Source organism: Pleuronectes platessa, chromosome 7 (genome assembly GCF_947347685.1).
Source record: "Pleuronectes platessa chromosome 7, fPlePla1.1, whole genome shotgun sequence".
Lineage (NCBI taxonomy): Eukaryota > Metazoa > Chordata > Actinopteri > Pleuronectiformes > Pleuronectidae > Pleuronectes > Pleuronectes platessa.
The window spans coordinates 14537523-14562970 of record NC_070632.1 but is presented as its reverse complement, the minus strand read 5'-3'; the positions used below and the strand labels follow the sequence as shown (position 1 = coordinate 14562970).

General features: G+C 45.0%; 1 protein-coding gene across 2 annotated transcripts in view; it reads right to left on the bottom strand.

The window, feature by feature from the left end:
* Nucleotides 1–779: 779 nt before the first annotated feature.
* otud7a (OTU deubiquitinase 7A) overlaps nucleotides 780–25448 on the bottom strand; it is a 40751-nt gene continuing 16082 nt past the window's right edge. For both annotated transcript variants that reach the window (XM_053427625.1, XM_053427626.1), the window contains exons 2-13: nucleotides 23493–23622; nucleotides 20585–20738; nucleotides 17557–17742; nucleotides 17227–17445; nucleotides 14468–14569; nucleotides 12843–12970; nucleotides 12083–12195; nucleotides 9835–9962; nucleotides 9588–9737; nucleotides 4156–4270; nucleotides 3511–3595; nucleotides 780–2993 (exon numbers count right to left, since the gene is read on the bottom strand). In XM_053427625.1, coding sequence (XP_053283600.1) covers nucleotides 1437–2993; nucleotides 3511–3595; nucleotides 4156–4270; nucleotides 9588–9737; nucleotides 9835–9962; nucleotides 12083–12195; nucleotides 12843–12970; nucleotides 14468–14569; nucleotides 17227–17445; nucleotides 17557–17742; nucleotides 20585–20669 — 2868 coding nt within the window. In that variant the 5' untranslated portion in view covers nucleotides 20670–20738; nucleotides 23493–23622 and the 3' untranslated portion in view covers nucleotides 780–1436. The remainder of the gene's footprint in view (nucleotides 2994–3510; nucleotides 3596–4155; nucleotides 4271–9587; nucleotides 9738–9834; nucleotides 9963–12082; nucleotides 12196–12842; nucleotides 12971–14467; nucleotides 14570–17226; nucleotides 17446–17556; nucleotides 17743–20584; nucleotides 20739–23492; nucleotides 23623–25448) is intronic.

Here is a 25448-nt window from a genome sequence, read left to right as displayed (position 1 = left end):
AGGACAGAGGTGAACCGAGGGAGCAGTGGACGTCCTTGGCCAGGACACACACTTAGTTAAGGACAGCATGGTACATTATCCAAGCATCACCAGAACAAACAGCAACACAAACACTGCATCTTTACAGTAGTCATGTCGAATGAGCAGAAAGCACTTGGAGGCCCGGGGCTTCACAAACCCACTGATTGATTAAAGCACTGATGATCACAAAGGCTTGAGGTGCTCGTAGCAGCAGGTGCTTCTTTTAAAACGGCCTCTAGATATGGAGGAAGAACACACAATCTCACACTGGATGGGTGACACATGTATACTGCAGGCCACCACAAAGTGCCTATAGCATGATTGCACATCGTGTTGCGTGTGTAGAGGGGGAAGCGACACGTAATCACACGTCAGACAAATACGCATCGGCCTGCTCTCACTACCCACAATTCTTCTCATCTAACACATCGACTGAATAAAGTCATTAATAGGCGACTCAGAGACACACACCATAAAACACTGCATATTTGGAAAGCAATCTGTCCTATGCACATTGTTCAGTATTTGGCACAAAAAACAGTTGGAAAATTGGAATCTAATTTTTTTGTAAGAAGCCAGTTTTGGCAGTGCTTGTGGTCTTGAGGAGGTCGACTACGGGCAAAAATATGAAATGAAATCCTGCACAATATTTTGCGTCTGCCTCTGATACAGCTAACCCTTGCACTGTGGCAACAACAAAGGTTAACACGTAACACATGAGAGTTTGACATGTCACCCTATTCCAACATTACAACCTATGATGCTTACACGTTTTTATTCCTGTAGTTCAAATTGTTTACAAAAGCACACCGTGACAATCCTTTACAATTTACAAGACACAGATAACCTACAGTAATTATATTATTGGTGCATAGACAAAACTGGGAGAGGTTGTAGCAAAAATCCCCAATTTATTGCTTTAAATTCTAATATCAATCTCCCATTGAATTTATTTTGATTGCAAAACAACTACAAATTTCCCACAGAGATTTTGAGGAACCTAGCAGAGGTATTGCATTAAAACTGATTAAAAGAGCTAAAATGTTCCCTCCAGATAAGATGCAAATCTTTTTAAACTTTGAAAAATAAAGACCTTTCCCTCACATACAGAGAGTTACATCACAGAGATGACTTTTACTCTAAAACAAGTAAAAGACTAAATTCAATCAGACAGAAATCAAACTAAACAATCGCACGATATCTGGCCAAAGCTGCTCACTGTTTCAAGTTCTGCATCCCCCATCATAAAGGAATAATCTTTACCAACAAGGGAAGGGTGACAGGAATACAAGAGCATTCTTCAACAAAATAGGAAAATGTTTGCCGTCATGATATTCTTGATGCAGAGTGCAGATGGTGTCTTCCCTCAAGTCTCCTGTGGCCTTGCTGACAAGTGGCTGAAGTGGCGGTGATGGCTACGCAGGCCTCTGCACCTTGCACTCCCTCTCCCTGCGTTTGAGCTCCTCCCTGTAGCAGTAGGAGCAGTAGTTTTCTGTCTCTGACCTGCCGTAGAAGGAGCAGTTCTCCCTCTTGCAGCGGCGCTGCTGAAAGCAGTACAAAGGGCTTCCAGAGCTCCGCCCTTTGGTTTTGTCTTGGTTGAGCCAGGTGTGAGACGAGTTGTCCTCATCAGCAAACTCCAGGCAGTCCTGAATGTCTCCCGCATCAAATCCATTGGTGTAGGTGTGGGACTTGTGTTCGCCAGGCATATTGTAGGCCAGGGTGTCCATGGTGTTAACAGTGCGGACCCCTGACAGGCGAGCAGGGCTGTAACTCTGCGATGAGAGTGAGCGGTTCTGCTGGGGGTAGGTGGCGCATGTCTTTAGGGTGCCCACCGCAGGCTTATAGGGGTCATCTTGGAAGATGGAGGTTTGCATGTTGACATCTTGTATGTGAATCACACTGTGCCTCTGGATGGGCGGTGTATGGCTGTAGTGGGCAGACACAGGTAAAGGCCCAGGTCTCTTAGCACCAATACTGGGGGAGGAGTAAGGCGCAGGGGCTGGGTGGGAGACATGGTGTGAGGCTGTTGGCGGTGTCAGGGGGGGCACTGGGACCGATACTAGGGGGGCTGCAGGAATGGGACTGTTCCTTCCCTGCATCTTGAGACCCAGTGGGGGCTGTGAGTTGTGGTTGTAGGTGTGTGTGTGGTGGGGCAGGACAGGAGAGCAGCTCTCCGGAGGCGAGCTGTCCGATCTCTCCCTCTGGAAGACACTCTCATGCTCAGGTTTCTTCGCGGCCACCTCATTGGTGATGGGGGGCTTCTTCTCGGCCTCCTTCCTCTTCTGCTCCTGCTCTTGGCTGAATCGTTCCTGGGCGTTGGTCAGATAGTAGTTGATCATCTCCTCGTGGAACTGGTGTCGATGGCTGGTGAGCAAGAGGCCGGCGAAGATGAACTTGCGCTCCCCCTGCATGGCGGCCCGCAGAATGTTGAGGCTGAGCTTGACATCGGTGCTGTATTTCCAGTTTTCCATGATCTTGTCCCCTGAGACTCTCCCTGCACTGTCCTGTCTCTCCGTGGGGGAGGAGCTGGAGGGTCTGTCTGTAGGAGAGGGACTAGTGGCCTTTTCAGAGGAGGTGGAGCTGGCTGACTGGCCCGACTCCTCCTTGCTTCCTTTGTTAGTCTTAGACTCCTTCTTCTTTGCTTTCTCCCCTCCGTTCTCCCCACTACGACCTGAGCCAGAATTGGATTTGTTCATTTTACCGTGCACGAGGCCACCCAGGCCTCCCATGTTCTTCTTCAGCTTGATTCCCAGGGTTTTGCTGAAGCTACCTAGTTTGTTGGCTACAGAATCCGCCCGGCTCTTGTCTTTGTCCTTGCGCTGCTTGTCCTTGTCCTTCTCTTTGCTGGGCTTGCCCGTGTTGACATTAGAGTTGCTGCCGACAGACTCGCGGTCAGAGTCCATGGACTCTGCCAGAGACTGGACATCCTCACCTGCAGAGGCTGTGGGAGACTCTGGCTGAGCCAAGGGAGCCTGCACAGAGACGCACAAACACACACACAGCAATGAAGAAAACACAGATCAGAACAGAGGTGATGATGTTTCAGGGACAATTTCATAAAATTTTGATTTCTGCACTTTGGAGAATTTCATGGAATTTTGATTTCAGGTATTTATAAGTGGACAGTTCTAACATATTTCTATAAATATGCAAATTCACACACACGCACGCACGCACACACACACACACACACACACACACACACACACACACACACACACACACACACACACACACACACACACACACACACACACACACACACACACACACACACACACACACACACACACACACACGATCTAATTTTCCTGTACTCTGAAGATTCATATTCAGCACACACATAAATGCCGAAGGTTTATTGCCTTCTGACAGTAAATAACGCTGACTGATTGGACTCTGTGGTTTAAAGACCTTCTGGAATGGAGGAGTCTCTCCCGAGCTAAACTAACCGCCACGAATGACTCACAAGCAAGAAAATAAAATTACCCTTGTTTCAGATGGAATTCGAATCCACGTTACATTCATGTAGTTGTGCAGCAAGTTGAGTTTGGCCTCCAGAGACAAGATGAGACTGTAGGAGAAGATATATTCAGGATTATAAACAAGCAGTGTAATGTAGGAGTCTTCATGGCATCAACAGTGCGCTTAAGGGTCTAGTGCAACATTCTGTTTAGGAAGTTTCAGATTTTTAAAGATGGTACAAAGAGCTGACATCAGAAAGTAGTTAAGGCATCTTCTCTCTATATATATGAATTCTCCATTCTGCAGCTTGTATAAGGATCAGCTAACCCCCTGACCGGCAGGAATGTGAAACAGAAACCCTTAAACAAAGCCTTTGCTAAACTCAGAGAGGGTGTTGCTGCTTTAGTGGGGCCATTCCTGGAAAACCCTATGGATGACTGACGTGACTCACAATTTGTTCTCTCTCTGCTCACTCTTTGAAGTAACCTGGATCCGGAGCCCGTAATCAAAGTTAAATCCCCCACATATATACAGCCGTGTGTGTGTAGACTGAACAGAACTGCCATCGCCTGCGGATTTTACCCTCTCACCTTCTCTCCGAGTTGCTTTTGCAGTCACTTGCTCTGTTGATACGCATCAACATGCTGTGATAGACTATACAGGACTTACTTGGCTAGCTTGGTGTTATCGTTGTCGTCCCTCCCCCACTCCCAGTCCCGGCCAGGGTCCACGGCAAAATGGAGTGCCAGCAGCTTGTGCTCCGAGTCAGTCAGAGGGATAACAGCTGGAAGAGATGAGATTAACAAAAGGTTACTTCGGTGTCGCCTCACCAACGGAGACTACATCGCACGCAACCCGTTCTCCCACAAGACCGCTGTGGTGTCAGAGCTGAGTTGACACCATGAGGCCTCACTAGAATGATGCCATGTTACTATCCCAGATGCCTGTCAGTTTGGGTTCAAGCAGAGGTGGGCAACCTCCAGCCTCCGGCCCATATACGGCCTGCATCAGTAATACAAAACAACTCTCATGACAAGAAAATAAAATGAAATAATAGACGATATGTCCTTCACGATGGTCTCTTCTGAGCGTATCAGGTCAGGTCATGGTCAGTGTGAGAAACTGATTAGGTGTCTTCAGGCTTTCCTCAGGTTTCCACAGGTTACATTTAAGACTTTATAGGACCCTTTTCAGACCATAATGAGTTAAGTTTTAGCCCTATATGTCAAATACAACAGACATGAAGGGATATGGAAGTCCCAGATTGACTTACACAACGGACCCTTGAAATGTTATTTTTACAAACTACAGTCAGAGACATTATCCATCATCTCTCAGGCAACCAAGAAGAGTGCACTCTAACAAATTCTGACCTTGGTGATGTGCAGACTACCAGTTATCAGCTCCACGTTGGTCTTGTTTGTAGTTTTATTACAGATTGCTAATATTTTTTCTGATTGAGAAAAAACTGCAACACAAATAGGCAGGAAAAACTATATTCAAAACCTAGTAATCCATTCAGCGGATTTTGTTTGATCTTGTTTACAAACAAACAAACAAACAGGGGTGAAAACATAACCTCCTTGGCAGAGGTGGTGAACTAATGAATCTAAACTTTGGCATGATGAGAGGGCAGCTTAGATTTATAGAAACTGAGTACGTGTTCGGCTGATCGGAGCTGCACATGATTAATTGGTTTGGTTATAGAGTGCAATCAGACACAGGAGTACAGGTTAAGAGCAGGAGAGGTGAAGAAAAGTCATTCATCCTCCACTGATATGATCCGCTCTTTACTGGGAGGAAGAGGTTTTCGTCACTGGAAAGCCTAAAACAGACACCCACACGTGCTTGTTCTCGTGGCTTCCTAGTGTGGGGGCTGTTGTCCACATGACGCCAGAGAGAGGCAGGCTGTTCAGGCCGAGGACATTCCAGCTTTCCCTGTCAGCCCCAGATGGAAGATACAGTCTCCTCCCTGCCTCATCAATTCTTCCACTGCCAAGAGGCTGCTCTTCAGGCTCCACACAGACATGGACACCAGCAGCAACTGCCCCTACTGCATCCCCGGTGGAACTGCAGGTCAAAGCCCCTCTCCATCCCTGTCGAGTCTCTTTCTGACGGCCTGTGTTTGGGTGCAAAGCACACGATGAGGCATGCTCACTGTCAAAATACTGGTGCTGCATGTATTTTGATGATGCCTTAAGTTCTTTTAACAGCCACATCCGGGCTAGCACATTTAACACAATGCTATTTATTTTTATCTCACACCATCAGTTTGAAGCTTATGAAACATATTCCACTGTATCACTAGCAGCAATGCTGACGGACTAGACTTGTTGAGAAAGACATCTGGCCTAGAATGTCAGGCTGGGTAAATGACTGCCAATGACAATGCATCTTATACTATCTACTTAAAATGAGGGACTGAGTAATAGCTGCAGCCACAGAGACAAATAAGAGCCTTGGGAGGGGAACAAACTTTTTGAAGAAGGTTCTTTCCTAGAATGCACAAGGCCAATATAATTCAAAATCACACACACACACACACACACACACACACACACACACACACACACACACACACACACACACACACACACACACACACACACACACACACACACACACACACACACACACACACACACACACACACACACACACACACACACACACACACACACACACACACAGCTCCCACTCAGTTCCCACTCAGGTCATGCAGCAGAAGGTGGAGGTCTGTGTCCCGGCTCCCACGATGCAGCTGTCTTTCTTTCTCCCCATTCCAGAGTGCTGTGTGTGCTGTTGTTCCCAGTTTGGGCCCGGTCCAGATTCACAAATTCAATGCTGCCAATTGAGCTCTGGGGGACTAAAGTGTGCTGTAATGTATTTACTATCCCTGTTGGCAGCCTAGTTGTGTTGTCCTTGAATGACCAGACTCCCATAGCTTATGCATGGATGACATCATAGCCCTCTGTGGTATGCGAGCTGTGTACTCGGCAACATAGCTGCTAGCCCGCCTCGCCTTGCTCAGTTTACATCTCTGAATCGAGGGGTTGGGGGGGTCCAGTCTGAGCGATTAGGGAGGGAGGGAGACACTTGTGTGTACTCAGTGAGGAAACAGCTGTTGGAAATGAGGTAGATATCCTTTCTATGAATGTATTCACACGAATTGGTTGGAAATAGATATATTACATTTTTTACTGTGCAGCCCTCAGTTCAATCCTGCTATGTGCCGTGAGAGCAGAATGAGAGTGAGCAGCACGAGCTTTGATTCAGAGCCGGAGCAGTGAGCCAATGTTTCCTATGTTTTGCGATTCAAGAACAATTTGTACTGTCTGGAAAACGCACAAATTTGAATTCCTGACTTTGGTCAGTCCGCACAGCTGCAGATTTAAAGGGGCCTAATTCACCAGAGTAAACAGCAGTAGTGCATATAAACAAGCCTGAGCTTTTTCACAGCGGAACCGTGGTTGTAATAACATCACATTTGAAGTAACATAAAACCACAACACATAACATTTTAATTGTGATTGCCATGTTGGCTTAATTACAACGAGTCCATGGTGAGTAATACACTGGGTGTCTTTAATAGATAGAGGAGGGGGCTTGCCAGAGCTGGATGGGTACACTGCGATGTTATGTACTGTAGGTGGTCTTTGTGTAAAAGACTTTAATTCAGAGGGTTGTCAGAGGGTTGGTGATGGGATGCCAACGAAAACCTGGAAGTGTTTTGGTACTGGGACCAGAGCTTGAAGTCGTTTCAGAGTTTTCCAGAGGGCCAGTTCCACTTCTGACGTCATTTAACCACAGAAGCGCAAACAAGCTGATAAAAGACACAGCACACGGCATCTGCTGAGGAGCCGATCATTATCACACAGCAGGTGAGCGGTAAATGGGCTGATAGAAATCATAGTCATGTGCACAAGGACTCTGGGTTCACCTGATGAACTCACCAGGAAAACCACTTGACTGCTCTTCTGTGGGAGACACTCAGAATATAAACAAAGAATTTTAACCATCAGCAGTAACCTTTGACTTCAGTCACCCCTCGCTTGTTGTTTTTTCACCATCCACCATCAAAACAGCCCCAGCAGTCATGCACGCCGGCCATAAAAGGGGCAGTAGCGTGACGTGTCAGTGTGATTTAGAATCAGGTTACTGGGAGGGACTCTGCTATAATCTTCCATACAGAGGGCTAAAGAAAGAGCCAGTATTCTAACCCAGCCTCTGGCACCTGAACACACACAGGCCCGATGCCCCTCGGATGCTCTTCGCTGTGCTGGGGAAAACTGAGAGCAGCCCTCCACCTGAGACGTCCACACAGTGGCCTGACTGTCAGCAGAGAGGCTTGGTTAGCCGGGGCCCCAGCGGTCCAGGACCCTGTCCATATGTGGCGATGTCATGAGGGCTTAGAGACAGACTGGGGCTACTCTGCCCTAATTGGCGGTGGAAGATTAGGTCTGCCTGTCTGACCCTTTGCTTGTATGGCTGACATCTGTCCAGCCGTACAAGATATGAGGCAGCATGTCATCACTGTACTTTTCTTTCAATTTAAAAATGATAAGAGCACCAGCCATTTCTAACAAAGTCATAAAATATAGAACTTAAAATGCATAAAACCGCAGATAAACCTATCTAGAGTAGGAGTGATTTGTATCATTAGTGTGTCATGGGATACATCCCATGACATACACATGCATCTAGTGTGTACAAGTGTTTTCATAACATCCTGCACACAGACTGCAGACAGTACCTCTCTCTGAGCCTGTCTAAGGACACAGCGTACCAGAATAATTAAATGCAGTCATGCAGAGGGGTTGTGCTTGAGCTACAGCGGGTTCTTTGGACATATGCACCATCTGGTGGACAAAAAGGAGAACCCTCTCTGCCACATGATAACAGCCAATATACAAGCGTGCAGAATAGTGGAGGAGCCTGGCTTTCATGTGCTGCTGGCACAAAAGGGAATGACCTCAGGGCAGGAGCGGCAGGTTAGTGATCATGTCTGTCTGCTTGTCTGCAGTGATCATACCCCTGCCTTAATAGCTAGGTTGGTGTTTATGGGCTGAGAATAGAACGTACTCAGACGAGCACAAGAGAGGAAGAGAAGGAGGAGGAAGACAGAGAGAGGAAGAAAAAGAGCATTTGCGCAAGTGTATCTGCATTTGAGGGTGAGAAAAAAACACCGGGGAGACACAGAGTTGGCCGGCTGCCCACGCAAATCAAATGACAAGTGAGTTCCACCCACTGAGTCAGATACAGAAGAGTGCCGTGACTGCTAACGCTGGTTGTCAAGGGGAAGCACTTTATTTGTTGATTAGAGGACCTGCATGTGAGGAATAAGCTAACCTCGAAAACAAGCCACGCATCTGGAGTCGGCAACATCAGAACGGGCACAACAGGACAAAAAACAAGAGTCACTCAACACAATGGAAAATCAACACTGACTGGCCACAACATAACAATCAAAATGTTCTGCACAGGAACTATATCAGAGATTTCTGCGTGAGAAGAACAGACACACCCAGTTAAACCGGCGGAATTCAACCTCAGAGGGAGAAACGTAGATATGCAATAACATACAGGATTGAATTACTTTAACTCAATATTTAGAAAGTCAGAAGAAGAAGAAGAAGAAGAAGAAGAAGAAGAAGAAGAAGAAGAAGAAGAAGAAGAAGAAGAAGAAGAAGCAGAAGCAGAAGCCTGCCATCCTCTCCCCCTCCATGTCGACCACTCCCTGGTCCCTGCTGCCAACCAGCCAGTTTTAATAATGGATCACAGGTAATTAGACTGCTGTCTCATACATTATTCACCTCTAGCAGGACAGGCCGACCACTCGCCCTCACTCCCACAATCCACGCACTTAAGTTAAAAGCAAAAACTGCCTAACTATTGCACATTACAGGAGGTGACTCTTTGGATTAACAACTCAATGTGAAAACACAGCAGGAGATTCCTCTGCAGGATTCACCGCGAGCGAGTGGATGTTCTGATGATGTTGTGAATACGTGACAGAAAAAAAAATATCCCTGCATGAAAAAGCGTTAACAATCCATATACATTTTGTAACGGGGTGTTCATAATGTGGTGCAGTTGCTTACATTGCTCTCGCTGCTGGTCCCTCTGCTCCATGGACACCAGTGCGGAGAAGTGAGCCTGATCATAGGCCAGGACCAGAGGGGAGCAGTGACAGCGGCTTGGAGGCACCTCCAGGGGCAGATATAGTCCTCCAAATGGGATGGGAGCAAAAGCTGGAGATTCACAACACACAACACCACATGTAGTGTCAGTTACCTCAGCTCACCCTGCTGTAGTGTACAGGATCATTAGAAGATGCAGTCAGCCTACCTTCTCCTCCTGAGTCTCTGAGCATCGTGTCAGCCACCACTACGATTGGCCTGCGTAACACGTGGGCCAGCACAAACACATGGAACTCCTCCAGACTCTCGTAGACGGGATCCTCAGAGTTATCCACACTGAGAAAATAAAAGGAACACATGAAACACTGTGAGATTATGGGACAGGCTCCTGACTATTGAATGGTAGAATGACATCTGCAGTCAAAATATTAAATGAATGTGCTAACAATGCGCAGGTGTAATCAAATCTCATCCAAACGGCTCCTACTTTTTTCCTCTATCAAACAGGACAACAATGCAAAACTTGAGTGACACTCAGTAGAGAGCATACCTCCGCCAAGGACCAACAGTCCCCTAGTGAAAACACGATCTGCACCAGATTACACACACTCATAAACATAAGTCCCTGAAGCACATGTGTTTTTTTTCATCAAGAACCATGAATTATTCTCTGAGAAATCAATGAAAATTTTGAAAAATCTCGATCTCTTAATGTAAAAGAAAGCAAAAAAAGCATCTCTGGACCGCCCCCCTGATCTGGATCTGCACAAAATGGAATAGGTTCTTCCCTTTACCAATACCACATCCAGACAGATGAACAATCAAACTCAGACGAAGACATAACCTCCTTGGTGGAGGTAATAATCCATCTGTACATACATATATTTGAATAAGAGAGAGTGGGAGAGAGAAAGACGGAGGGAGGGAGCAATGGAGAGAAACAGAGGCTCTCAGGCATGCAACCACCAGGGAACCGGAGGATGTGGAACAATTAAGTTGTCAGCCACACAAACAGCCACGCTGCCACATTTACTCTAATGAAGAGCCTCTTAATATGTGAATCCCACTCATCCCATTTAGTGGCTCATCTCACACTAGGACCATCAACCATCCCTGACCTGATTACTGTATTACAGTCAGACTCAATGAGAGGTTAGAACCACCAGGCTAAATGAGCAAATTACGGTCATTAATGGGATATACTCAGCGATAGAGATCTTTAAAAGGGTTGTTCACCCAAAAATGAAAATTCACTCATTATCTACTCACCACTAGGCCTATGGAGGGGAGGGTGAACTGTGTGATTGGCTGAACTATCCCTTTAGCTGGACATCTAAATCTAAAAAGAATTCTATTGTTTTCAGACTTTACCAATGAATTGTATGTTATGAGGTTTGCACACTTCACATTCCCATCCATCCATCCATCCATCCATCCATTATCTATAGTGCTTATCCATTGAAGGTCAAGGGGAAGCTGGAGCCAATCCCAGCTGACATTGGGTGAGAGGCAGGCTAAAACCTGGACAGGCCGCAAGTGGATCACATGGCCGACATTCACACATGCAGTCAACAATTAACCTAACCCCAATCTGTATGAATTTGTAATGCGTGTGAGGGAGCCGGAGGAAACCCGCACAGAGAGTTTGCATGTTCCACACGCAGCAGTTCTCTCAGTCTGCAGATAGAGCATCATAGTCCCCCCCCCACCCCCCCACCCCAATCAAATGTGCTGCTACACCAAGCGATGATATGAAAACTTGTGTATGTTTGTTTCAGAGAAAATGGAAACAAAGAAAACCACAAGGTTTCTGTGCGTAGGAGGAAGAAACCACGGTTAGTTTCCATGGTGCCTCTGTAGCCTGACATAAACCCACTCTTACGCTTGTTTTCAAGGAGTGTGTGTGTGTGTGTGTGTGTGTGTGTGTGTGTGTGTGTGTGTGTGTGTGTGTGTTTGTGTATGTGTGTGAGAATCACCTCACCTGCAGCAGCTAAAAGTAACCCACTGCTCAGGGAGGTTGTTATGGAAGAAGAGGTAATGATGCAGGCAGCCAGTAGATGGCACAGTCTCGCTTGTGAGATTCGGCGATGTTATTAAATCAGAGAAGCAATTTGAAAGAGCAACAGTCCGAGTGGGACCAGTTTCCCCGACAAATCCATCCCGGCAAGAACTTTTTGTTTTCAGTGCGGGCCTCATGCAGAATTTCAACGCACAGCACATTAAAACAAGAGCTATAATGTGGAACATGCGACTAGAAGCTGCCCAACCTGTACAGCTGCTGTGATTCACTGTGGTCTCCATCTTACACAGTGGTTTGAGAGCAAATACTACTGCATTCTGGTTAAAAAGTGTAATATTTGAGTCTTTGGAGAGCGTGCGTGTGTGTGTGTGTGTCTGTGCTTGCAGGCTTTTTATTTTAAGGGATGTAGTAATAGTCTATGAGTCAAACGGCTTACCCTCCACTGGTGTTGCCGTTTTTGCTGAGGTGAGAGCGAGGCTCGCTGGAGGCCAACTTCAGCAGCTCGTTCCACTCTCTCTCCCACTCCTCCTCAGTGTACACCAGCCCTGACTGCAGAAACACACACACAGAAATAGAAATTCTCATGAACATGTGCTGGTGCTCACCCACACAATCCCTGTTATTAGTCATTCTGACCATTTCCACGGTTAAATGACTAATGCAGAAATTGCTAAACTTTCCGTTCTGCAATTTCTGCCTGTTCTTCTTGCTAATGGATGAGACTGACAGGATATATGGGTAATTAGATAAAAAGGTGGATGACATGCAGCAAAGGTCCCTGCCCGGACTCAAAGTGGGACACTGCAGTTACATGGGTTGCATCTCAGATCAGCGGGCCACCAGGGTGCCCCGGGCATTTTTAAAACATGAGCATCTGTACTACTTCTTTGCCTGAGCTATCTTTGGTGACACATTTTTTTAATAAACTGGAAAATACTTTAATCCATGGACGTGAAGAGAACGGAGAGGAAGTGCAGAGGATTTGACAGTATTAGAAGCACTGTTGCTAATCCACATTGGTATCGTAGAGAGACATTTTTCCTCGCAGCGAAAATCCAAATGCAGAGAAGCTAAAATCAGTGCTATTAGAAGAGGTTACGAGTGGCTCATCCCTGGCTGTATTAAAGTGTCATTAGTGAAAGAGGATGTGATGCTTTTAGAAGGTACAGTGTGCCGGGATGGAGGCTCTCCCTGACCTCCTTGTTCTGTTGGGTCTGCTGCCACCTCCACCTCCTCTTCAGAGCATCCCTCTCCGCTCCGCTCTTCATCATGGTGTACAGGGACTTCCTCAGCATCAGGTCTCTGTCATGGAAGCCCCACATTCCTGATCAACACACACAACGGCGTTACTGCCAGTCAGGCTCAAGGAACATAAAACAACAGCACCATCGCATATAGATAAAACTAGAAGTACCGCACTGCTTTGTATGCCTCCGCCAGCTACTGCAGTTTCTGTGAACATAATTCTAGAGTCTTTTTTCCCCATATAAATGTCACTATGAACTTGACCTTTGACGACGGAAACACAGTAACATTAGGTCATTTTGACCTTGACCTTTGACCTCTAGGTTATCTCTGAGTTCAAGTGTAAATTTGCACCAAATATGTTAATTTCCTCAAGGGGACCTTAACACATCATGTTCAAGAAAAACATAAACATACTATATGAGACCGCCTTGACCTTTGACCTTTGGCTACCAAGAGGAAATCCAAGCTCAAGTGTATGTTTGTGCCAAATGTGAATTAATTCCCTCAAGCCGTCTTGGAGATATTGCATTCACGAGGCTAAAAATGTGCTTTGGGAGGTCACCGTGACCTTGACCTTTTGACCTTTAGCTACCAAAATCAAATTAGTTTTCTGGAGAACGAGTGAATATTTGTATCAAATTTGATGAAATTCCGTTGAGGCATTCATAAGATATCGTGTTTCCGGGAATGGGCCACTGGCTGTCACCGGCATGAAGGCATAATAAAGAGATGCAATTTGGTTGATAGGTTGTTCCTAGATGACCTCAGCTGTCAAACTAAAAATGTCTTTTGTCACTCATCAGAGGGCCTCAGTCGTCTGGATGTCAGTGCTGATCACATTAGCTGTGATGCTTCTAACCCTCTGCTGCTGTAACAGTCTTCACACTCGGGAGTCAGCCATCTCCTCCAGCACAGACCTGCATATTCTGTCATGCCCTGAACCCTGCGGACGCTGCAGCCTTCATTTTCCTGCAATGTATAGGTCAGTTAACTCCATCCCTTCTCCTGCTGCTTCCTTCATCTCTCTAACTTCTCCTGTCTCACTCCGTTCTCTGGATTCAGCAGCTCTGACCCCGCGTTGACACTCTCATTAGACCCCGACTGGCACAGTTGTTCCACGCCAACTGGACGTTTAAAAGCCCCATGATAAGAAAAGGAAGTTTTGCATGTTTTTTAATTTACATTTTTCTTGTGTTTCTTGTTATTTGGACTCGGCCATATATATCATAGTGATCTGATCACGGTTGTCTACCTCCTCTTGGTTCATCCCTGTCCTGCTCATTGGGGAAATCCGCAGGTTTGGACGAAGTTGGCGGATAGATAGCAGGCTTCAAATCGTTGAGACTGTCAAATCTGACACTGATGCACAAAGCACATGAAGTGTAACGGGCTACTGTAACCATCAAGCCTACCTACCATAGCTTTATGTTTTCACCTGAAACAAAAATATGCAGAATCAACTTGCACTCTTAAGTCTGTTTCATGGAGACTCTAAAGCTGTTTTCAAAAAATGGTTATCAAATTATGGTGACAGTGTGTATTGAATATGCTGATGTGTGCATGAGTAGCTCACCTAAGGAGGCAGCGTGCAGGAGGCAGTTCCCGTCCCCTGTGGTGGCCAGAGGAAGCAGTTTCTTACAGCTGGTGCACATGGTGGACCACCAGTTCAGACGACCTGCACACATACATACAGTGAAATAATAAATGCACAGGATCTGCACAAAACCCAGGAAAACACATTTTACGTTAGTCCATTTTCAATTGAAAGTTCAAATGTATTTGTATAATGAAATATAATGTCTCAATATCAATTTGCCATTGATCTCGAAACTAGCTCAACATCTCCCTGAAGAGAAGCATATGGTCGACAAGAAAGATGTCTTTTTGTTTGCAACACAAAACTGAAACAAAAAAACTTTACTGAGGATTTTCCAGGGCCTATGACAGTTATCTATGAGCTATTATATATTCTACATGAACAGGAACCATAGGTTGGGGAAAAAAGGAATGCACTGAATGAAGAGAAAACCGTGTCGATAATAATACAAATTCGTCTTTGTGAAGGACTTTGCAACGGCTGGTTTGAAACGTGCCGTATAAGTTGTTTTTGCTATTATTATTAATAGAATCACCAAAAAGTGTTTGACTGGGTTGAGATCTGGTGAGAGTGAAGGCCGCAGCATATGATTGACTTTGTTTTCATACTCGTGAAACCATTCCCTGAGCCCTCCCTCCCTGTGTCCATCTGCTTCTCTGATCCTCTTTCAGATTTTCCTTGTATTTGACATCCATCTCTATCTGATCTCTCCGCCTTGTGGAGATATAGCAGAATTGTGAACTGTGAACACTTCTATCAATGAGATTCAACAAAAAACGGTGTCACAGCTACTTAACAGAAGCCGTATATGGTGCATGTGAACCTTAATATTCAAAAGTAACTTAACGTCTCTTAGTCGAGTACTGGAGCAGGTACAAGTGACGGCCCATTGAGTACAATTAGCCAAACAAGTATAATGAGCCTCTATGGCTGATCTTTGAAGGCAGTGATTAGAACAGGCAATATGCCTGCAGCCTCCACTCTGAATATATTCCTGGTCGGCCTGACTTTCACAGTTAATCCAGTTTCTGCTCCATCACTGCCCCGAGGGAGAAACGACTGCTTCACACCCCCGGCTGCTGCACGTCGCTTTACTGCAGACGGCCTCACTGCTCCGAGTCTGGGCTGATCTGAATCCATCATCAACCACAGTAAACACAGAAGAGGCTCTGAATGATTTACCCCTCAGTGTAGACAGGCCTCAGATTGCACAGGTTTGTCCCATCAGTTCGAACGTCATGATTTTAGTTTTTTACTTTAGATACTGTACATTTTTCTAAAAGGATGATCTGCTGTCACATCCCAGTGCGTTTAATGATGTTACATCCGAGAGTGACTATTACTTTTTACCATCCATGAAGCGAGGCTAATTCTTATTCACAGAGATACATATTTTATCGTCCTGATCCTTCCCACAGTTTGTGATGCATTTCATTTTGATTAGATTCATGACAGTGCTCAAACTTTCATGAGTGTAAATTCTTGATGTATCACAGGATCAGATACTGTCTTCTGGTTGGCTACTCAGTGTGGCTCCCATCTTTGGAAATCGGACGAACGCCATCACCCACAACACACCCACACTTTCAGTGCGTCTCCATTGACAAACAAAAGGCATAAATGTCCACCTCCACTACAGGTTGTGTTTTCACCCCTGACAAAAACGACTGAATGGATTTCCATGAGATGCAATGATGCAATGCATGGATCTTGAAATACGCATGCATGTTTAAGGAGCTGATATTGATGAGGGTTGTCAATTTGGTATGGATTCAAAGAAAAATCGGGATCTAGGGAATTTATAAATGGGGCATAATAAGAGGACTGTTGGGCCTGTATGTGCTCGACTGAGTGCAACTCTGTTAGCCAAGGGATGGTTCCAGTTCAGTGCAACCTGGGTCTGGAAGCAGATCTAAATGAAGTCAGATTAGTTATTAATCAGGTTACTCAAACTTAGTCTCAAAATAATCTCTCAATCAGTCAGTGATAAACACGGTTGTCACGGTTTCCTCGTTCAGTTTTGACCCACTATACTTCCCGTAGCTTTGCCTACAGTTTTCCAGTGCAAAATCCAGTTTGGATCAAAATTCTTGTTTGTTGTAGCAATGATGCTGCAATTATATCAGTTTTGAGGAGTTATCCTTTTAGTTCATGAAGTCATACCTATAACTAACTATAACATTTTCTATCCATCCATCATCCAACTGTTTGCTTGCTATGGTGCATGTTTATCGGGTTGACAATCGCCATATTGAGACACCATCAAAAATGCATCTAGAATAATATTATGACATCGTTTTATGTTTTAATGGTTTATTGACTCGATATTTTTTTGTCGACTGTACTCGGATGTTGAACAGAATTAGGTGAGAAAGCCTTGACAGACTCTGTCTGTGAGGGAAACTTTCTGCTGGAAGTTTGGAAACTTCACTCACTAGTTTCTCTTCATTATTTCAAAGCTTCAGCAGGGAGATGAATCCCTTTGGGATCCGGGATGTTTGAATTAGAAGTTGTTGTCTTGCTTGTCTGATCTGTTCTGTCTGTTCTCTCAGTCTCACGCTCTACTTCTCTGTCTCCACTTTCATTGGCATTTCTGTTTGCTGCTGCTTTGTTGGCCTTCTGCCTCTCAGTGTAATCTGAATAAAGGCCACAGTGATGATTCTGTAACATGTCTTGTTTCAGTAGTAGCAGAGTACTACAAATGGATGTATTGTATTATATCCAGCAGTACTCACCAGCCTGCTCCAGAGCCATCATGGTGGACTGCTCTATCAGGTCTCTCTCTATGAAGCTCCTGTAGTCCTCACTGTACACGCTGAGGTCTGGCAGCTGGAATGTGTAGATGGGCATTTCGAGAGGGAACTGCTCGCTGGTGCACTCGCTAGCCACTTGCAGCCGCGCCAGGGACACGATAGCAGAGCTGGCGTGGGAGATCCCGCGGGACAGACGCTTCTCTAAAGCGGAAAAGAGGGACGAATGGAACGGATGAGTGGGAAGCGTGTGGAAACAAAGGGAACTGGTGATTAGTGGTGGGTAATCTCTGTTCCAGACAGGGGTCCTGCTACCTTGTGCATTGTCCTCCTGCTTCTGTGCACACGGCTTGTCGACCCTGCTGACATGGGTGGGCGTGTCACGTATCTCTGGCTGCTTGTAGTATCGGCCCTCATTGAAGACCTGTGGCAGGTTGGCAGTGTGGACCTGCCTGAGCTCCTCGTAATCATTTAGAGCAGCACTGAGGTCCCAGTTTTTACCTGTGGGACACAAACAAAGGTCAGGCTGCTTGCTGAAATAATGAGAAATAATTATATTCCATCTCCGTTACGTTCCCACACAAAAAGTTGTTTTCCTGATGCAACAAGACAGTGTTCACTACTGTTTAGTGTCAACATGATGATCTCATGGAGAAAAGCTGAGAAAACGTCTCTAGTAAACAGAAAGCATAGAGGGAAATAAGCAAGATTCCCTCCTAGTAATTCCTAAAAACCATAACAATGTACTTGGTATTTTGATAACAAGAAAAATCTAAATTTCAACAAGATCTTCAGATTACTGTCTTCCTCAATACTTTGATTAAATACCTATAAATCTCTAGATCTCTTAACAGTCATTAAACAAACGGTTATTCCGAACAATAATGGTATGTACAGTCTATATAGAACAATGCCATACTGTGCTTTTGTCTGTGTTAAACGTGCTGCATCGAAACGTGAGTAACTAGGGGTTGGGGTCGGGTGGGGCCAGCAAAAAATGAAGATAGTGAGGAGAGACAGATACTTCAAAAGAGTGACAACAATATCCTGATGTGCAGGAGGGACACACACACACACACACACACACACACACTCACACACACACAAGACCACGCACACAGAGACACAGTTGTCCTCTGGGTACTGTCTCTCTAACACATTCCCTTCCAGGTTTATGAGACAGAAGTCAAACCTCCATCTTATTATATCTGAGCGTTCCTTCTCCTAATGCCACAGGACCTGTCTGCAAAACACTCTTTATAAATCCCACCTAAATGCCCTCGACTGCAAACATTAAGATCGCCGGCTCTCTGTCTGTCTGATTGTAACCTGAGCATGTTTGTGTGTCAGGGTCCATTAACGGACTCCCTGTGTAAGAGACCTGGAGGAAGTTGTCTTCTCAACCCCACTCGGACTCCCAGACTTCTTGGCTGTCTGAACATGAAACACAGCACCACTAATCACCATCTCTCATGCCAATCAATGCAAAACTGATTCCCCTGTATGGATCTCAGCAGCTGTAGCCGCATGCATCCAGGAACACGACTTAAGGTCCAGCTACACAGCCACTCAGCACCTAATGCACGTTCTTTAAAACGCCTGTACATTAAGCTGCTACTACACTGTGGCAAGGAAAGCACAGTCCCTGCTCACTCATTTGTAATTTGTAATGGCCAACGTCAGCACAGGGAACACTGACAAATTCATCTGCAGTATCAATATATTAACCCTGTCTGTTAGACACACTGTGCATCTTTTTATTCAAACAACATTCAGAATTAAACCTTTTTCAGAGGATTTACATATAGATAGTAACAATAGAAATAGATCTTTATGAACAAGCTTTACTGTAAAAAATATATTTTCTTCAAGTATACACTCCATTAAGATACAGCAGACATTTGTATTTGTCACAGATGTTCCTGTCAACATTAACTATGGCTCTGCTCTATCTCAGAGTCCCAGTGTTAAGATAAATAAAATAAGGGGATAATTTACCATGTTACAGGAGAAAAAGTGAATAATGAAACACTCAGTAAGTAAAGGTAGTAAAAAGTAAAAAATATATATTGTATGCATATATATACAATGTCAATTTAAACTAAATATGAACTTCATTATACCATATACAATTACAGTTGATCAATTGTTTGTTTACAACCCTCAGAAAATGTTCTAGTTCAACGTCTCGTGAATTTTAACACAAAGGTCAAGGTACATTCATTGCTGCAGTACACAAACCAGCCTCTAGAGGGAAGCACCATATGTGGCACTGTCATATTTTCACACTTCTCTGTTGCTCGTCTCTCTGTCCCCTCAAACACACAGACAAACACACACACACAGACACACACACACACACACACACACACACACACAAACACAAACACACACACACACACTCCTGCCTGACTCGGAGCAGAGGTTAACAGAGCTGCTGATTGATGCTCATCTGGAAAGCGATGCTAACATCAGATAAAAGCAGCAGAAGTTATACTGAAATAGGGCATCCGGGCCCACGTTCTTCCTTGTCTTAAGTGCAGTGTCTTGTTTGGTGTCTGTCACATGAATGCCCCCGTGGCTCGATACCGAGGCAGAATCAGGGGGGAGGAAAAGAGGCTGAGTGGGAGGAAGAAGCAGACACCCAACCCTCTAATTCTTTTTTTCAGACCAGACATCAGCTGCATTATGTACACACAGAGAAAGGAAAGTCTTCACATAGGTTGCTGCAAACATTCTACGAGGTATTCCATCCACTAGTGGAAGTCTGATTAGCATGGCGTATGCTTTTATTTCCATCAATCAGACCAAACTGTATCTGTGTTTGGACTGCTGCATTACTTTACTGCACATTCTCCTGGTCAAAGTGCAAAAAAGGCGCAAAAAAACATTTCTATATCATCGTCTCTATATCTCAGCCAACCCAGCAGCGCAGTTCTGTTGCTGGGTGCACTTTTGCTCCCCTGTGTTTTTTTTCCACTGTATGTACGCCATATACAAGTGCCAGTAGCACTCTGCTCCTCAATGAGTTCCAATGAATGGGCACAAAGCTCTCCCTGGGGAGTGTACTCGTAAAACCGTCACACTGGCCTTTAAATCAGCGAGCTGGCCTACTGTTGCAGCCCCCACTCCTCTCCTTCCCGCCTTTGTTTCCTTTATTTTCCTCCACTCTCATTTCCTCTCCTCCTCTGTTCTTCCCTCTCCTCTGCTCAGCCATGTCACAACAGGGAGCAAATGATCAAAACAGTAATTCCCAAACATCTCGTTTCCTTGTATTGAAGACAACTTTTAGTTCTCTTGAAGAAGCAGGCCAGTGTCTCTCAGCGCTGCGGCGATCTCTTACCTTCCAGCAGGTCTCTTGCCAGACCCGGTTCTGCCCCCGTGGACCGAACAAAGTCTGACAGGACCGCGTCCATGTCCAGAGTCATGTGATCATGTGTGTGCGCTGCCCAAGGTGCAGCGGTGGCCTTGGTGGACGCCAGCCTTCACGTTCTCATCTGGAGAAAAAAACAAGGATGAAACACACCAGGCCTTAAACTCACAATTCAAAGTCCAAATAGTCCCTTACCCCAGGAGAACACTCACTCCACTGCCTGTCTTATTGTATCCCCACCCTGCTTGTACTGATGTGCAATGCTTCACGGAGCTGATCATTCATAGCTCTGTGAATAGCGCTCCACTCCCCTGTGCTCCTCCCAGTTCTTGCTCACAGTCATAACATCACATCAGGCGGTCCAGATGCAATATCAACAACACAGCCAGTAGTCGTAACCAGGACACACCTGCCTATCTCTAAAGAGTTTGGCCCACCGCCCGCCGTCATAACAACGCTGACCCTCTTCCTGCCACTGGGTGTCAACCAGAGGTCTCTGGGTTAGTCCAGCCTCTTCAACCACAGCGACACTCGGAGCTAGACGGAACAGCCAGGGACTGTTTGCCGATTCAGTGTGATGGTATTTTTATGTGATGCAAGCTGAAGAGCATGTTTACATCACGGCTATCTAACACCCGGGCCCTAATTTATCAACTAGCATCGCCCTGTTAGGTCAACAGCACATGCGTTCACTCCCTCGGCCCCAGGAATGAATGAGTCCACGCCTAGCTTTCATTCCAGCAACAGAGGTCGCAGCATTGTCCATGAAGAAACAAACACCCACAGGTTTATAGCTCTGACACTGGGCTTCTGTGCGCGGGCCAGAAGTTTGTAGAATTGACCCGAGCATGCTGGAGACCTACAGATCCTCCGCCCACGTCTCTGAGCAGCCAACAGGAGATAAGCCCCCCCCCCCGACTCGCAGTGTGCCACGTGACACGACTGCCCAGGTCTTGGCTCCGAGCTGTGAAGTGACAGACGCTCTGAAAATAGAGCCTGACAGAAAACAAATGCCGTTGTTTCCTGCTTCTGACGAGGAGGAACACAGTGGATTACTGTAACAGGAGGATATCATGGCGTATTTTCCTCTCACCACGGTGGAACAATCTCAGATATGAAAAGTATCGGAGAAAAAAAGAGACCCAGCAACTTCAGTCTTTATCATATGCATTATTAATGAGCCAAAGCACACTTAAGCAGTAGTTTAGCTGACCTACTTACTGTCAGCCATTTGTATTGTGTTTCATGTGCTTTACAGTACCAAGAGAATCATTTCAACCACAAGGAACACAAGGAGGTCAGATGAACCAGACCTTATACAAGATCATGAGATAATATAGGAAGTTATCAGATTAAAGGGGAACCACAGTGGAACTCTTGCTTCTGACTTGTCTCTCTATTTGGATATCGACACTTTTAATATCAAAAGGAGAATGTAATCTGAAGATCCCTGTCTGTCTGTCTGGCCACAGAACCGTCCATCTTATCATCCTCACACCCGTGCATGTGTATTGTTCAGGGCCCAAGAAAGTGCAGTGTACATTTGGTGCGATTTGTAAACTTGATCCAGTCAATATGGATCAAATTAAACAGGGTGTCCACCGCTCTGCAGCAGGGACTTCTGGGACTCATCAGCGTATGTGACCTTGTTGATCACCACAACAGTGCATTCACGACAATGGCTACACTGATTCTGTAGTTCGGGGTTCTGTATAGTGAGTCGAGCTTCACGTGACTTTGAATAAAAAGGCCATCTGCTCTTTTTGATCAGCAGTGGCAGCTTCAGAGTCCTGCAGACTGAGTCCAGCAGCCGATCTTCGTTCGCTACGGCTAACTCATACTGCAAGTCACTTTTATAATTTTAGAAAAAGATCTGCAACGAGCATCACCACAAGGCAAACAAACAGGAAGGTGGCTCTGTGAGGTATTAGCCTTCTATCAGCAACAAACAGACAACATGTGCAGAGGGTTAGGGTTAGACACTCAACTCCGTCCCTAACACAGAATAATAGACCGCAAGTGAGAATCACAATATTGCTTTGCAGGGCAAAAAGCTTTGAGTCCAGTGGTGTGGAGCATGTAAGAGAAATAGCGTAAGCCATGACCTTGTATTTTCCCTCATGAACAGCCTTCAGTTCAGATGGCCGTCCCTGTGGGAGGTAATTCCGACTCAGAAACACACTAATGCATGTTTGTCTATCTGACAGAAAACCATGTGGGCCAGAGGAAGCTGAAACTGTCCGGCTTCCTGTTACTCAGAATCACAATTAGCATATTTGTCACATGCACGTATCAGGCGATTCCAGTTAACTGGAAAACAAACTTCTTTCAAGGACAAGGCTGACGTATTGAAGTGATTCCACTGATGCCAACAGTTCTATTCAAAGTTTCGGTCTCACCTACCCTCAGCCCCAGACAGCATCAATATCAATAATCAATAATAATAGGATTTTGTTTATGGCTTTTCTCTGCAATAACAAATATGATGTATGTATGAAACTTTAAGTACATTTTGCTGATAATACTTGTGCTTTTCTTATTTTCTTCTACTATATTTCGAATCTAATACTTATAATAGAGTCATTTTACACTGTAGTATTGATTCTTTTATTGATGCAGAACATCTGAATACTCACAGGAGGGTGTTACAGGGTTGAGCTGAAATAAACTACAGTGCCCATGAGCATGGTGAATGAAGACATTACCCAGTGTTGCTGATTTATGTGTTTTGATTGTGTTTTTTTGGGGGCGACAATGGAGTAAATCAGGCTCCGACTACACAAGCAGTGCTCGACAACGGGATTCATTCATCCAGCCTCAAACTGTGAAAATGTGCAGCAGATGGTGGCAATTGAACATTTTTCTGTGTCAAACCTACTTTCTGTATTTTCGCTGAGTGTGTTTGAGGAGCCATCTGATAGCCTTCGGACTGTCAGGACCAGACACAGCTCTAGTCCATGGCTTCAGAGGCAACAGTGCAGAGGAAGACCCTGGGGAGGCAGAGGACCCTGAAACACAGAGAGAGGCACAGAAAGTTATCATCCTGAAACACAAGGTTACGGCCCTTTGTCCTGATTGGGCGATTCAGTTAAAAGCTGCTGTGAAACACACAAACGTACACGCGCCTGCATCAGTGTTCATACGCTAATCCAAAATGCCATTTCTTTCATTATGTGTCACTCAGAGGCCAGTTTGTCAGCTGACAGTTCATTATGATGTGACTGACTGAAGATCATAGATTAATTTCCTAAGTTTCCATCTTTTTTAATGAAAGGTGTCAGTGTGATGTGTGTAACGACACCTGTCAGCTTGTGTATGGTCACAGGGAAGCTGCATCATTTCTTCTAAGATATATCTAACGATAATTCTGAAATAACATTTTAATCAGTTAAACTTATATATAAGGCACACATGTGAAGAGTCAGAAAGTCAATTCAGTTTAATTTATAAAAAAACATTGACTATAAAATCTTCATCACAGATAAACCTGGTAGGATGATGCTGCACATGACGTCCAGCTCAGAAACAATAAAAAGCGACAGTACATAGTTGAACTGTTTGAGGAGGACTCACTAATGACAATTATTCTGAAGTAGCTCCAGAGCAATAACACAGGTCAAGCAAGCAGCCAAAGAATAAACCAGCAGGTTTAGAACGGGCACTGCACTACTTTCCAAAATAACCTAGAGTTTATGTAGTATCATCATTTTAAAGAACTGCCTTCTTCCCTAAGACCCTGCCTACACTTACATTTCCATGTTATCACACTAAAGACGCAGGTGTGAATGTGACACCACCACCAAAATGGTAAAAAAAAAAAGTGCAGCGCTAGCCTCACGATCTGTGCTTTTACGTAATGAAACGCTAACATGCTGATGCGGGGAGAAGGCAAAGAAGGTCACCGGTGGGTTGTTGTGTTCGTGGATGATCCTGCATGACGCAGCAGGCACAGATGTGATTCTGTTTGTATGTGTGAAAGCAGCTACAATGAAAGTTCTGTGGATATTCTGCCATCCTCCGCTGGATCGCAGCACACCTTCAGTAGAAGACTGGCAAGTGCTGAGCAGTAGGAGTCCCCCCCCCTCCCCCTAAGTGGGGCTGAAGTATCCCTCAGTCATGCATTATTCACATGGAGCGTTAAAAGGTTCATATACTGTATGTGTCCTCTGTTTATTTGTACATTATCTCTTACAGCAACATAAACATGAATGATTATTCCACATCAGATGTAAAGATAATTGCAACTTTTTTCTGCATTTGAACATCTTTGTGAAAATTGTAGTGATCAACGCAAATATCTGAATAAATGATCAGAATAATGAAAGTTTGTTACGGACAAACACAATGTCCGACAGCAAAAGGGGCATTTTTGCATTTTTTATTCTGTAAAATAAACCGCTTCATAACGGCAAAAAATAAATGCTGATTTCAATTTGTCTGTGAAAGGCTCTGATCTTCCAACTTTTATCACACTACCAATAAGCAGGTTAATCTTAAATTGCTTATCTAAGTCAGATTACATGTGTGAAAAATGATCAAGCAGAAGTAACAAAGTTAGTCCACCCTTGTCTCTTATAATATTGTAATTACCGGTCTCAGTTGCAGACAGTAACACAACAGAGTAAAGTTCTCTAATGTCCTTATGAACAAACACACACACACACACACACACACACACACACACACACACACACACACACACACACACACACACACACACACACACACACACACACACACACACACACACACACACACACACACACACACACACTACATTGTTTATCTCTTCTGACCCACTGACCCGCGAGCGCTCTGCCCGCGGGGCACCCAA